Source organism: Ciconia boyciana, chromosome 3 (assembly GCF_034638445.1).
Source record: "Ciconia boyciana chromosome 3, ASM3463844v1, whole genome shotgun sequence".
NCBI classification, from domain to species: domain Eukaryota; kingdom Metazoa; phylum Chordata; class Aves; order Ciconiiformes; family Ciconiidae; genus Ciconia; species Ciconia boyciana.
In genome coordinates this window covers 111,035,732-111,051,593 of record NC_132936.1, presented here as the reverse complement: position 1 = coordinate 111,051,593, position 15,862 = coordinate 111,035,732, and the positions used below count along the sequence as shown (strand labels likewise).

The 15,862-nt window shown below is 38.3% G+C and overlaps 1 protein-coding gene across 1 annotated transcript in view; it reads right to left on the bottom strand.

Moving 5' to 3' along the window:
- Positions 1-2,079: 2,079 nt before the first annotated feature.
- MSH2 (mutS homolog 2) overlaps positions 2,080-15,862 on the bottom strand; it is a 65,072-nt gene continuing 51,289 nt past the window's right edge. Inside the window, exons 11-16 of the mRNA XM_072857098.1 lie at positions 14,526-14,623; positions 12,417-12,662; positions 10,679-10,883; positions 10,048-10,295; positions 5,843-6,015; positions 2,080-3,367 (exon numbers count right to left, since the gene is read on the bottom strand). Coding sequence (XP_072713199.1) covers positions 3,197-3,367; positions 5,843-6,015; positions 10,048-10,295; positions 10,679-10,883; positions 12,417-12,662; positions 14,526-14,623 — 1,141 coding nt within the window. The 3' untranslated portion in view covers positions 2,080-3,196. The remainder of the gene's footprint in view (positions 3,368-5,842; positions 6,016-10,047; positions 10,296-10,678; positions 10,884-12,416; positions 12,663-14,525; positions 14,624-15,862) is intronic.

Below are 15,862 nucleotides of genomic sequence, written 5' to 3'. Positions count from 1 at the left end.
GTTATCAACCCAGAACTGCTACATCCGCTAACAGCTAGCACAAAGTCATTGCGTTCAACAAAGCCCAGGCCAGTAACAGGCTTGCTGCTCATAAGCAGGTACCTGAAGGTGTCTCAGAGGCTTGAAACTCTCCTCAAGCCAGCTTCAGTGCATCTCTGTCACGTTCCTGCCATTTCTGATTCCAGAACTACCTCAGTTCCAGTGGAGTAAAGAGATACAGAGCCACTTATCGACTGCGTTATTGTTTGAGATGAACTTGCACAGCTGCAGGTAGGAATACGCAAAGCCAAGTCCCAGAGCTGGCAGGCTGCTTTCCCTGGATTTGTGAGCTTGATCCCCGAGTCCTCCAACCCTAACTGGACCCTGCTGACCTCCGAGCACCTCACCTGCTTTTGACCACAAGCCAAGAGGTAAACGCAGCATTTTCTCATCAGGCTGGCTACCAGGTGCTCCTGCACACAGATAGGTTGCTTGAACTCCTGATCACTAAGAGGTGGGTGGTAAAGTGATCAAAGGAAAATAATTCCTTCAGTGTTTGATCATGTCTGCTCTTTTCTTTTACCCCACCTAATGCATTTTCTTCTTGAACAGCCTTCTAGATGAATAGTAACAATACAGACTAAAGAGACCACACCTGCAGTAAGCATTCAATGCCAAGCTTTCTCAAGCGAACGAGCAAAGAGAAACTTTGCATCTTTATTCAAGGTGACAGTAAATGGCCTCACCGCTCCTCAGTAGCTACATTATTTTGTTCTGAAGCTTTGATAATCTTTGCATCCTTGGCACAGTTCTGTAATAACCAGAAAAGTTCTGGAATTGCTCCTGTCTCATAGGTACGTTTCTGAACGAAGAGCTAAATTGGAACTAGCAAAAATAGCCACCCTCCTGCTCACATGAAATCACACTACCTGTAACCCAGTTTGCAAGCAGCACTGACATATGGAGACTGAACTCTGCCTGATCCTCTCTTGCTTATATCCGGCAGCAGCAGTACACTTTGGGGGGTGAGGGGGGGAAAGTGCAGTGTAGAGGAGAAAATAGTTGAAAAGATGAGTCTTAAAATCCCATTAGCTTGCACCTTTCTTCCTCGTGACTGTTGAGGGGCGCGAGAAAAACTGAATCCTTTTTGTTGTAGATGCAGAACTCCCTTTTTGAGGCATAGAGGAGAAGGTGCTGCCTGGAGCTGGTCCTGTCAGGGCACGCCGTCACTCCTGAGTATATACACAAGTACTGCTTTCACCCTCGGGGAGAGGCAAATCTGGTTACACAGGTGCAGCTCTATCAGCTTCCAACTGCAATGCAAAAACAAAAGCAGCCTTTCCTCAGCATACTGCAGACATGCTGTACTGATGCACTACCTCCAGAGTGGAAAGAGTGGATACTTAAATAATAAAAACAAGAGGCACTGAATGAAACTAGGAATGAGGTTCAAAGCAAAGAAGTGGTCCTCCTTGCAGGTGGCAGAGCTTGGTGAGGAACTCCTTGGCTAAGAGTGCTGTAGACGCTGAAAGCTCACACAGGGTCAAGGGGAAAACAGAGGCATTCCTGGAAGAGAAAACGACCGATGGTTTTATGCCTATCCTGACGGTTAGGGACAGGAGACCAACCAAGGGGCATCTCTGATCAGACCACAAATATCACCTTATGTAGGAAGAGGCTGTAAGTACCAGCCATTCCAGTCCCTTACAAGAACTGCCTGTTTCTAGCAGCAGTTAAAGCAGTTTGATCCAACACAAATTGTGTGTCATTGCAGTATTTGATCCTCTAAATTGATTCTCATTGTCTATTTTATGTATAATTCTGTATTTTTGGATAGCTTGTGCTTGAACCAATTGAATTCGCAAAAACAGCTATATTTTTCATTACTTTATGTAACAGATTTTTCCAGACACAGCTACTGAATACATATATCGACTGTGCTGTTTGTAAATGCAAGTCTATTTTTGTATTTATAAGTAGAATGCGTTCTCATTTAAAGACCAAAAAGGTGTTATGCAGAACCCAAACCTCTCCAACAAGCCTTTATTTTCTTCTGTTGAGAAGTACATCTAGTATGTCCAAGTTCTTAGTCTAGCTACAAAGAAATGTTATCCAACAGCAAGTTAAACAGCACCACACCTCCTTTATGACTATTGTTGGAATGTTTAAATGCAGACAACTGCAACACATTAATCCCTGACGCAGAGCTATAGCACAGCTTTAACAGCAGCACTGCTGTCCCCAGCACACACCCACTGATGCAATCTCTGAACACAGCAAGAGTTTGCATGGCATCTTCAGCGTGATTTTATTCCTATAATCTCATGCGATAAACACCTTTTCCCATTAATCTTTCAACACTGACAGTTTTAAATATAGGTAAAGTGTTCTAGAGCTACAGTTTAAAATGCTAAATTTCAAGGAGAATATAAACTTGCATCTGCACACTTTCAAAATGTCTCAGTGCGAGAAGTACATTAGATAAAAATCAATGCCTTTTCTTCATAGACAGACCTCACAAATCATGACCAACTCAGAAGTTCCAGTTAAACTGTAACTTCACCCCAGCCTCTGCTTGCATTACAAAACCACCAAAAAATGCAGGAGTTACCACCACTCAGGCATGAAGAGCAGCCCTGCAGTATATGACTCGAGCATTACCATCCACACAGCAAACAAAAAAAAAAATGCCACCCCACCCCCTCAAGCCCCACACAGGTACACATGCAAAATTTTATGACAAATCACTTAGATCAGATGCTTTTTTCTAATGGAGCACTAATATAGCGTTACTAAAACTTTGCTGAATTAATGTAATTGCATCATATAAAAAAGAATCATGGTATAGAGGACAAAGATTTTGTGTATGCGCTGTTGCTTTTCAAGGCTGTGGTAGCTGAATGCCATCTGAGTTGTTATACTTCCTAGCACACTTTTCTGGTAAAATATTACGCATTTTGTTTGTACAGTCAATAATTCTTTCACTACTGAAAAAGCATTTTATTGAAAACTTCTAAAAGGACACAATGATCACAACTAAAGCGGGAATCCGGCACAGAATGTGCTCAGAATCTTTTACAAAATAATTACAATCCAAGAAAAAAAGCCTACATAAATCAGTACAAGTATCATAAAGTATAAAAGCTACAAGACAAGAAAATGATAGTTCTTGCAACGTAAAACACACTTCAAGAGCTGTATCCTGTTCTCACACCTTTCATGATGTAACTTTCGTTCGGGAAATTATTTCATTCACAAAACTGTTGTTCTTTGCCAACACATCGTCTCTCAGCTGTTTCAGCTTGATTTTGATGTCTTCTTCTGACATACCTGTCAGGGGCAACGCTTTCACTTGACAAAGAAAATCCTGAATTATCTTTTCACCTTCCTGAAATGGAGGGAGGAGAAGAAAAAGAAAACAGAAAGGATGTTTAGATCACAAGCAGGATCCTTCCAAGTTCTGCCAAAGATAGAAATTAGTATTCAGCACCAGAAACTTTTTGCAGGCAAAAACCACTGTTATTTTTGCACTTGCTATCATGTTCTCAACACCAGAACAATCCAGTTATACTGGTATCGGGAGTTCTTCCCCCTTTCAATCATGAGCGAAAAGCATCAGTTGATCAGTAGAAATAAAATATTTAACATTGAGAGCTCCTGTATGTGTTTCACATTTAATTCCAGTGTGCAACCGCATTAGGTGAGGATTGCTAGCAATAATAGCATCAGAGTGGCCATATTACCCAAACTAGTTACTTTTTGGAGGAATTGTACATCAAAACCAATGTTTCAATATGCAAAAGGAAAGAACAAATTGTAACCAAGCAACTGGTGAGTGGCCGTCACCAAGGAGAACAGATGATAATTAAGCTTTATGCATATGCTTTTACACAAACAGGCAAAGTGGAACTTCTAAACAATCTGAATTGAATAGCAAGAACAAACATTTCAATGAACAGTATTCAGGATCCCTGTATTAGAAACAGTTTGCACAGAATACAGGATTTTGTCTATCTAGTCCTCTGCATTTTGCATTTCAGAACTCTACTACAAAGTTTTCTTAGTTTTGTTTTATCATTTAGGACTAATGCAGTGTGCTTTCAGTGCAGAAGTCTCCAAAGGACTTGGAAATGTAATAGCATGCTTTTCCCCCTAGACATGATGTTAATGAAGGCAGACAAATTGCCGGGCCAAGACATCTAAAGCTATGCCATTCTATTGCCTAGAGAGTTTATGAAATATTATGTATTACTGAAATATCCAAGAATAAAATGATGCTGTATTTGTCAGAAGTGTTTGCCACGTCAATTTAATTTACACCAACTTGACCACACAGCCAGATCCAACTAATCTGAGAAATACTTCACCATGATATCTAGCAAGCTGGCAAAGGAAAGATAATAGTGGAGCAACTGAGGTAGTTGGAGGGAGAACCTCCTGGCACTAAAAGGTAGGACAAACCAGAGGTTGTTCATCCACATCATCAGATCCACTTACCAAGCCAGGAACAAATGCAGTAGACCTCTGAAACTGAAAATAAAGTAACAGGTAACAGCCTCTGTCTAGAGCAAAGGCTTTTTAAATGTAGAAAGTGCTTTAGATATGGACTAACACTTCAAGGCTTCCATATACTGGAGTATTACCAAGATTTATCTCCTCCAGTACATCAGTGGCAATGAGTTACAAGGCTGTGAAGTTTCAGGCCAACTGCTGGGACACAGAACTAAGATCTGTAAGCAGACTTAAATGCATGCAGCAAGGAGGACCTTGACTATTGGCAAAAAACAATGCAAGTCATAAGGCAGCATGTGGATTTCCTAGGAGGCTGCAACAGATGTCACTGTAAAGACTCTTAATCCAGCAACAAGACAACACAGGCTATTCTGAAAAAGCTTCCTGCAAGCTATTGTTTTCTTTTACACTATCTGCTAATGAAGCTTCTTTTAAGAGAAAGTGAAGGGAGAAGAGAAAAAATTGTTCACTCAAATGGCTTTACACAACTGTATTAGGCAATGTAGACATGATCAGATCTATGCTGAGAAGTGGGTTTCCTCAACTTATGCTTGAAGCCTGTGCAAACTCAAGCACCTTTTACTTCTCAGTTGAGTAGAGAGAACCAAGCTAAAATTCTCACTTGTGAAATGGGAAGAACTTTGACATCTGCAAATCAGACATTCCAGGTCCAAACTGCTGTGTCCTTCAATACGATCAGCTTGTGAGGCATGTTCGTACTGATGGGACATGGAAGGGCACAAAGGATAAAGCTGTGTACTCAGGTTTTCTGATGTGAACAAATCTGAACATGTTCGTGTTGAGCTTCAAGAAATCAGCACTAATGAGCTCTCAAATAAGGCAGAGCAAAACCAGGTGCAAAGCACCTGCAGAGCCAAGAATAATCTAAACAACAATTAAAACAAAAGCTGTAACTTAAGTCCCAAGAAACACTGCATACAAACTAAGTAGCCAACAAAAGCGATGAACGCAAAATTCTGGCTTGGCTCACGGCATAAAGAAAACCCCACAGGACAGCTAGAGACATGGTCCCTTGTATGACTCCAGTTGTATGCCAATCATACTAACTGCTGATCATTATTCTTTAAGAAAAAAAATTAGTTTCATTCTCATGACTATGTTTTTAGATAAAATTCTTGCCTGTGTTAACTTGAAATGAATCTAAACCAAAACCCACTATCCCTGAACATCTCTTCAACTCCTAATGAACTTCATAGCTAAAACATTTTGTTATGGAAAAATGAGATTATAGTTAGTTATCCTCAAGCTTTGGGGGAATCTGAATCCTTAAACTATTTTGCTTGAGCTATTCCAGCTAAACAAACTAAAAAAAGCATTCCTGATAGCAAACCTCTCTTTCTCTGAAGAATTTCTTGGCTGGTGGTTCTCCTTCAGATTCCTTGGACTTGCCAATGTTTTGAAACTCCTCCAGCTCCAGTGCTTTCTCTCTTGCACTTTCTATCACATGTTTTGGGAAAGCCGCCAACTCTGCTACATGTATGCCAAAACTCTGGTCACAAACACCTGGATGCAGAGAAGAAAACCCAGTAAAGAATTCTCAAGAGATAATATGGCTACACAGAGATTATATGAACAAACTTGTAATAGTTCTTTGTTCTGGAGAATTAAGTGCATGACATTGTTTGGTTCTCCCAACATTTTCTGATTTACCTTTTGGACTATACACGATAACACAGACTGAAGAATATGCTCTTATTTAATTAAGCTCTCTTAGAGCAGTAATTGCGGAGCTCCAAAAGTGCTTCACGAAGAAAGGGAAAACTCTTCAGGCAGAAAGAATTTCCCTCTAGTACTTGAACAAAATTGAATAATGTTTTTTATTAAAGTACTTCAGCACAGTCTGTAGAATAGAGTAATTCACCTCATTATTTTTAATATATCTCTCACATTTTTTCTATATTTATATGAGTGTGTGTATATAAATATATTAAAAAATATTAAAAATATTGCAGTATCATCCTCCTCCTCGTTTGCATCAGTACCACAGAACTCCTCAGTCTCCAGGAGTCATCTTTAATTATATCAAAACCTTTCAACTTTAACTTTACACTTACGTCAATTAAGACACTGTTTATAACATTTGGTTGAGAAAGAAAAGTTTTCATAATTGCTCCAAATATGTCGATTATACACACTTACATAAAATAATTTTCACTTAAATATCAAAAGCCCTCTGATACAATCTGTCAACTCCATTCGTTTACATTACCATAATGCCGATTGGCCACCCACAAATTTTACTATATCCTTTCAATTCTGGTCTCCAGCAAGGAGTTATGAATAAATGAATTACACATGTAAAATGATACTTAACTAATCATCTATTAAACACTGGGTAACTGAAGAATAGGTGAAGGAAAACTTAGCATTTAGATTTCTTCTGTTTTATTAACCATGCAATCTCTCGGGTTTCTTAAAGGAAATTAACATTTTTAAGCAGAAATTAGTCATCTTGATTTTATGTTAAAAACACACACCTCCCCAGACACAAAGCTAACTCAGGTCTCTGCTCAGAGAATCCTGAGCAGAGGCCTGGAGCACAGTACTTTCTGTGTCTTCTTCGAGCAATTCTGTCACACTCTTGAAGCATGAAGACAGGGATGAAAATACTGTATAAAAGTTCCTTGTCATGCATTTCAGATTTAGTTATACATTTCAAATTACATGAAACCTGTTATTTGTTTCAAAACACAGCTGTACCCGAGCTGCCTATACTCACATCTTGCCTGAACAACGTAACTCTTCCAAAAGGGAAAGAGCACAACGCTAAATGCAAAAAACTATGTGGAAGACATCCAGTTTGAGACCAGGTATTTTAAGATGAAGATTTCATAATGTTGCATCTCATCTGACAGAGGTTTAAGTAGATAGAGGTACAATAGTTTGTATCTATGCTCAAAAGCACTTCCAAGAAAATGGATCAAATGAAAAGACACTGCATGTATAAAGAAAATATGTGTATGACTAAAAGTGGCAAAACTGATTGAAGAAAAATATGACACTGGGCTTCTGGAGTTTTCAGCAGGACCGGAATGGGTGAGTTAATACAGGTTTAAAAAAAAAAAGGGGGGGGGGGAATATTAGGGGGTTTTATTGTAATAGTTGCTATTCCAAAGTATTTAGAGGGTAGAAGGTTTCGATTTAGTGTATATTACTTCCCTCCCCAACCTAAGTACTCAAAATAAAGCACCTAAATAAAGATGGCTTGTTTGAAGATAGTGTACATCGCCAGTTCTTGCTGCACTGAAGACACTCATAGTTTCAATGTATGCTTGGAGCAATTTATGACTATACTTGTCTTCAGTTCCCATGCCACACTAAGTCATATTTTAAGCATTGATTTGAGCAAGGCATTCAGAGGGCTCTGAACCTTCGCTTGGTGGAAGGAGCTCAACATGGGCTGGAGAAGATAAGAAACAGCAAACTATGAAAGAGCCACAGACACTGCCTCTCCACTGGAACAGGCTGGGTACCAGGGCCACAGCACTTTGGACTAATACTCGGAAGCAAAGCCTGGGCATTGCCTAGGAAAAGTGCATGAAGAGAAAGGAGAACAGAGGCCATTTCTAAGGAATAAAGATCTCAAAAGACAAGGACACAGAGTTAAAAGAAACAAGACTGTGGCAGCCAGAGATATTCTAACCAGCTTTAAGTAGACTCTCAGTAAAGCCAGAGGAGAGCAGTATTTCTGCTCATGCTTTGATTCCCCTTGTTCAGAGCAGTCTCCTAGCTTTACATTAAAGTACCCGAAAATCTAATTGCAAGACTATAGCCATAGGGGAATACAAAATTAGAAGTGGTTATACAAGTAATCAAAGGGCAAGAAATGAAGTAATTTCATGGATTTAAAACCAGAAGAAATGAGTAAGAAATAGTCAATTAGTAACGTCATAGGAGTAAAACTAGCATGGTATCATTTGAGTTAGGCTCAGATCAGGATATAAGAAAAACACATTTACCACTTATCTGAAGACACTTAATAGTACGGTCATAGCCTGTGAAGATTATAAAACTTATCTTTAAAAGCATAACAGTAAGATTTGATAATTGGACAGCATATTAGATTCTTTTCAGAACAATATGCACCAGAAGGAATGAACTGAAAAGTCCTAAATTGGCTAAAGAAATCGGGAAATATTGGAGAGAGTTCCAGGATAACACATACTGAATATGCACTGATCATGAAAAGCAGAGTTATTAGGATGAACTAGGCAAGCAAAAGCAAGTATTTGGTATTGTGTCAACATGACAAAACAGCTTTTAAAATGAGGAATGAAGTTCAGCAATTGTACCTGTAAGATTACATCCTAAACTAGAAAGATACAAGTAAACATCAGTCTCCAGGACTTGAGATATAAGGACTAGCTCCTTAGCCTTAACAAGGGTGGATGATACTTAGTAATTGTTTTAGTAAAGATAATAGCCTAGCTGCTCAAATAGTTATTCCTTATTTGAGACAAAACCACTCCACAAGGTAAGTTGTTGATCAGATCCAGTATAGCCACAGTGTTCTACAGTAACCATGTTCTATCCATGAGTGTCTTCTAACTCATTCCTTCATTGTGGAACTCAGAAAAGGAAAATTAAGAGGTATTTTTAAGTGAAAACATAGCATAACAGTACTCTGCCCATATTTTAAATCAAAATCTCAGTCCAGAGGTTGGCAACCTGACTGAAATGTTTTTATGGGAACAACAAAATCACTGTAGAGTTTACAACTAAATTAGAATGCCATAAATGACCACACCTTGCAAGCCACAGTTACACGGCCCTGTTTTATTTAGCATAAATATAGGCTCCTGCTGAAGGGAGCAAGAACAAATGATTGGGGATACAGAGAAGCAGGAGGAACCGCTTATTGTGGTTAACAGATTAAATTTATGCCCAATTAAAAATTGTCTAATTTGACATCAAAAGGAATAACTGGATCCACTAAAGGATTGTAATTAAATACATCTGACTGATCTTACACTAACAAAACAGGCTACTTGTTGTTTTACTACACCATTTGCTAAAAACTAAACATGTGATTTTTCCTATATCAAACTACTGCATAAATTGGGCAACACCGTTCTTCAATGACTAAGCCTTATTACAATGAAATAGACATTATTAAAAACTGTCAGCACATAAAATTTGCACTAATTTCTTTTAAAATAACAGTTTAAGGGACATAAGTCTTTTCTATGAGCAGGTTAAAGTGACTGATTTAGGAAAACAGAAAATAACCTTTTGGAACCCTTCTCTCTGCTCTTTCCAAAACAAAAAGAGACCAACCTCAAAAGCATCAACTTGAGTGGCAGGAATAACCTAGAAGTCTTAACAAATAATCATCAACAACATCACCACCTGTGTTCACACATGGACAGAGCTCCTGCCATACACACTCTCTATGGGCAGAGAAGAACATGTCTATTATAAACCCTCAGCCTGGAGTATGACATGAATTTTTTTAATGTTTTTTTTTCCATTAAGATTTCTTCCTCTCTGAGGGTGAAATAAAGTTTATCCTGTTCACCATTTACACAGTCTTACCTTCCTTGACACGATAAAGCATCGTCAGTGTATCATCACTGGTCAGAGCAGTAACATGTAGGTTATTTACTGTTGGCACTTGATCAGCAAGAGCTGTCAGTTCATGAAAATGTGTAGCAAACATACAGAAAGCACAGATTTTGCTAGCAATGTATTCTGAAATAGCCCATGCTAAGCCAAAGCCATCATAGGTAGAAGTTCCTCTTCCCAGCTCATCAATGATTATCAGGGAGTTTTCAGATGCTGTCCTAAAAACACAAGAGCATTTTATAATGTTTGAGAACAGCATGAACTCTGGATATTGGAGTACCACAAGTTACATTGTAGAGGCATAGCACAGAAAAGGCAAAAGACCTTTCCTATTTACATAACAACATATGAATAAAGTGCACCCACAGTGTCACATAGATCATTCCAAATTAGTTTCTTTGTCCCATTTAGACTTTGGCCTCCTGGTAGCAGCTCTATATGACCACTGAAATAAACAGAAGGCTACTGCAAGAACTTAGGAGCCTGCTAAAAAGGACTCCACTGAGATCCTACATAAAAGGAAAACTTAAATGCCTCTTTCTTAGAGCACTTCCTTTCCCACTGACCCCAACCAACAAAATCAAATAAGCACAGGACTTACCTAAGGATTGAAGCAGTTTCTAACATTTCAGCCATGAAAGTAGACACGCCTTTCAGCTGACTGTCTCCAGCTCCCACCCGAGCCAGGATACAATCCACAATGGTTATTTCTGCAGAGTCGCATGGTACAAAACACCCAGTTTGGGCCATAAGGACAATCACCCCTGTCTGTCGGATGTAGGTTGATTTTCCTCCCATGTTAGGGCCTAAAGAAGAAATTTTGCAAATGAATTAAAAAAAACATCATCTTTTACAATTCAACAGTTCTTTTAAAGGAGAACAAGCTCTAAATTAAAACAAAGAATGTTTAAACTTATTACTCTCTTGCTAGAAAAGAGTAGCAGACCTGTCTAACAGGTGCAACAAGCAGCTCCACTACTAATAAGGCTTGCTTGTATGTCTTACTGAATGCTGCTTTTTCAGAAGAAAGGTGATTGGAGAGCATTAGCGGCCCTTGTAAGTTTTGGGACATTTCAGAAGTATAAGCAGTCATCTAAAACACATGTCCATACCGAAAACTAATAAGCTTTAATTTAAAAGTCATCAGTATTGCTGCTTAAGAACAAAAATAATTTGCTTTCACCTCAAACAACAATTACAGTTTGTCTATAAAATGAAATAGCTTAGTTACAGACTGGGTACAAGCTAATGAGTGATTTAAATTACGATCTAAAGGGATTCTGAATCAGCAAAACCAGATATTAATAAGTTAATTTTAACTGAAGTACAAATGAAATAAAAAGTATTTTCCAGAAAACTGATCATTAAAACCAATTTTACGCTTTTGCTAACCAGAAAAACAAGCGTGTTACCATGCATTTATTCAGATTTTTAGTTTTTCTTTTTGATTATGTTAGAAGTGTTCATTAATCATTCTCTAATTTCAGATCTTTGCTACTCAGAATGTATGTCAATGACATCTGGATGGAAATTAAAATTCAATTAAATGTATAAACACTAAAAATGTTTTCCTGTGTAGTAGAATTATCTTAATTACACCAGAGAATAGGGGGGAAAAAAGGGTACAGTCATTGAAACATGTTTTGCATTTAAAATCGACTTTAATACTAAACAGAGAAAACATTCACAATGAGGCTGCTTAAAATCTTGCCTACAGAAGGTGCCTACATGGCTACAGTACAATTGATGCCTAGTGGAATTTTCCAAATGACTTAAGCAGGTTCAGATTCTCCAGCTCCTGAGGTTGCCTGGCTTGTGGATTTACATTCACTAAGGCAAAGAATACATATATTAAGGAAGGACTAAGTTCTTATTTCCTACTGTCCTAGCAGCCTTTCTCTTCTTCCCAAATGACCACTTCTAAATTAGTGACCACCTTCTCCAAACAGTGCACAACTACAATCATAACAACTAATTCCATGACTATTAGTTTGGAAAATGAGAAATATGTCTACATAAGCATGTAGAATATCCACTACCAAAGGAAACATTTCACAAGAACATTGTAGACACTTCCTTTTTTTAATATAATAAACAACAATAGCTTACAAATACCCTCCCTTCTTTTCCAGAGCTAAATCTTATGCCCCATACAGAAAGATGAACAACTTGCTAGCTACTCAGCCTTTGTTGATTAGAGAAACTGTTTTGACAGAGTTTATTGGGTTGTTGGTTTGTTTGCTTGTTGTTGGTTTGGTTTTTTGAAGACATCATTATTGGAAATACTTGAGACATTTAAAACTTAAATAACAAATGAAAAAGATAACAGAAACATTTACCAGTAATAATGTGGAACATCTGCTTGCCCTTCTCAAATGTAATGTCATTGGGGATGAAGGCCACCTCATCTTGCACTTCGATGCAAGGATGCCTGGCACCTTTCAGTACAATCCTTCCTTGTCCCTTTTCCAGAATGACAGGACGGACATACGGCACTGGTGCTCCGTTTGACACATGAGCAAAACTGACAATTGCATCTAGTTGAGCTATCACATCATTCATCGTCTGTATTGGTTCTGCATAACCTGTTTTTTATTAGAGAGATTCACAAATTCAACACAGTCAGAAATTTTTTGTTCTTGCTGAAAAGATATCTTAAAGTCTATATTGAGCCCATAAAATTAATTCATCTGCATTAAAAGTCAATGTTGTTCAGTCACCTTCTGTGAGAGTCTAAGAAGTAATCCTAAAGCTTCCATGCTTTGACTACAAAGGTGACTTCTTCAGACTAAGAAAAGGAAGAGGTGAGGCCACGTTGACTGTTTTGTCTTAACACTAGACAACAAGAAACAGCTTATCTTAGTATGGGAAAGCAAATGCTCACAACAGCAGGATGGCTACAAATACGCTAAGTTTCGTTCCTCAACAATACACTGCATTTTGATGCTCATGCAAGCAAAAACAATAGAGACACAGCACTGACAACTCACACACAGCAACCATTTATGTTTATGTGAATGATGGTACGGAGAGGTCTGTAAGATCCAGTACCTGTGATACCACACAACTAGATGGCCCAGCATCCCCAGTACCAGTTTTTAAGTTTTGGTGTTTGGTTTTTTTCAGTGAAAGGGACAAGGGACAGGAGTCTACAGAGGTGAACCATCTAACACCTGCAAATGGGATGCATGTGTCAGAAGAAGTGAGCAGTGACCTGCAGAAAGACTCCTACCTGTACAAAGTACATTTACTGTTCTAACATCATCCCTTGAACTGGCTAGGTATAGATCATTAAGAGGACTTTAAGTCACTTTCATTCAAGAATTACACACATAATCCAGTCTTTTTCATTAAATTGCCTCCACTTGGGGAAGAAAAATGCTTTTTAAATACACATATACACTTGTAAGCCTATGACTGCACACCACAGAAGCTTTAAGCAGCAGCAAAAGACTTCCATAAACATATTAGGTATTTATAGATGACATATTGAAGCTAATCCTGCTATATAATACCCAATTAGCTTTCCACATAAATATACAAACCTTAGTATGCTACACACAGAAAACACCACTTGAAAATTACCAAGATACCAAAAAAAAAAAAAAAATCTAACAAGCTACTGATTTTGCAACATACCGGCAAATTCCTTATCATGATAACAGGTCGAAGCTTATGAAAATTTCCACCATAACTTAATACACAAATATATTAATACATCAGCTTAAAAAGTGGGTTTTTATCTTTAATACTTTTACACTTAGCTTAATATTCATTAGTGCTCTCACCTTCCACTTTTCTCTTTCAAAGAACTAAGATTTGTTCTGCTGGAACTAGCGCCTTTGGGAGAGAGAATATTTACAGAATCCTCCAGCCCAAATTCCCCAATGTCTCTTCTCCTTTTGGTGAAGGATAGTAAAGAATGCCCTATAAGTAGGCAATCTTGGAGCAAAATATATGGAAATTAATTAGGAAAACAAGATTTTTTTATTGTACCATATAAGCAATGACTAACTTGATCTTATATTGCATACCAATGTTATTTCTTTCCCAACCTTCACAGACCTCAGGTCCCACTCCCTCAGTTCTCTGTTGTCCTTTACCTTTTCTGCCTTCTACTTAGTCTGCCGTTTGGGTGGAGATGCCCAGAGTCAGGGAGGCAGATGGAGGATAGATGTGGCTTTTATGGGCATATTTTTGTTCCTTTTATGGGATTAGCATTTGCACACACCCCATCACTGCACATTTGTAGCAATGCCAAGAAAGGGTCTGACTATAGAAGACAATACATTTCAAAACTTTCAACAACTGTCTAAAACCCAAACCTCATTTTTCACACTAACTCTTTGGGGAATGCTACAGTTCTTCTCTACAGAAGGACCTACAAAATAACTGCAAGTCCTCCCAGCATTCCAGACTGTGATACACATCAACATTGACATACTCACCTGAAGCAATGTTAATGATTTCCTTAACAATTGCATCCTGAGCTTCTTCATACTCTTCTCTGTTCTTTATATATTCGTCATTGACGGAGCTCAGTTTGCTGTGAACAAAACCACAATATTTAGAAGCTGTGATGTTCTGTCTTCACTGCTACAATGCCAAACTTCTGGCCTGCTCATCTATGAGTCAATACCAGTTGTCCCCACCTGTTCTAACAGCAAGGTTCAGCACAAGGACCACAAAGCAACTCATCTACAATTCATCTACACCAGGAAATCAGTAAGATTAATACCAAGTTGAACATCACCCACAAGGGCCAAACCAGCAATTCTAGCATCTCTGAACACATCATTCTTAATAATCTTACAGTAGTTGCTTGCTATAGACATGCTATGCGATAAGGACTTGCTCTTAAGGCTGAATTTCTGGCCATTTTGCAACAAGATGTGGCACATTACAGAACTGGCAGAGGAGAATTGCTGCTAAGCAACTGTGTAATTACCCCAGAGTCCTACAACTGGCTTATCAGGGCTGAAGGCATTGACTTCTTGCATTTAGTAAAAACCTCAGTGAACTACTGTCACTAAGAACAGGTATCTGTTCTTATCTTCAAAATAAGGTAAGGTGAAATCAAGAGAGAGTTTAAACACGTGTTTATTCTTCTCAAGCTCATCTCCAAACACGGAGCAGAGTCTGCAGGACTGAATATGAAACACCCCCAAGTAAGTGCACCCACACTATAAGCAGAATTCAGCCTTGTGCTTCTAGTACCATCTACAGAAGCAACTATAACTTAACTAAGCACAGAGAAGTCTGTTTCATTAGTGATCCATGGGCTTCTTCCCTAAGGGAAAGTAACAGATGACACTTAACATGGTACTTAAGTACCATCTTCTCAGTTACAGAAAAGCCTAACTTCATCATTATGTTTAGATTCATAACATATTTAGAACCAAAAAAAGCTGTTTTAAATTTCAGGGATGTTTTGAAAAAGTATCCTCTGAGTAAATGTTAAAACAAAATGCAATTAAGGTTTACACTTTGTTCATTTAAGTAAATTGGTGCGAAATACACCAACATATTGGTTGGCATGAACCAATATGTTTGCCCTCCTTTTCAAAGCAAAGGATTTATTACTATGAAAGTGAGTGATTAACAGAAACAGTCACTATTAGTAATAGCACTGGCTTGAAACCAACCTTGCCCTGTAGGCAGTGCTCCTCATACATGTCTGTCAGTCAAGATCTCCCTCAATAAACTCACTTCTCTGATGCTAACTCCAGCAGGAACTGTTATACACAAAGCAATAGCAGCATGGTTTGTCTGAAACAGACTGTAT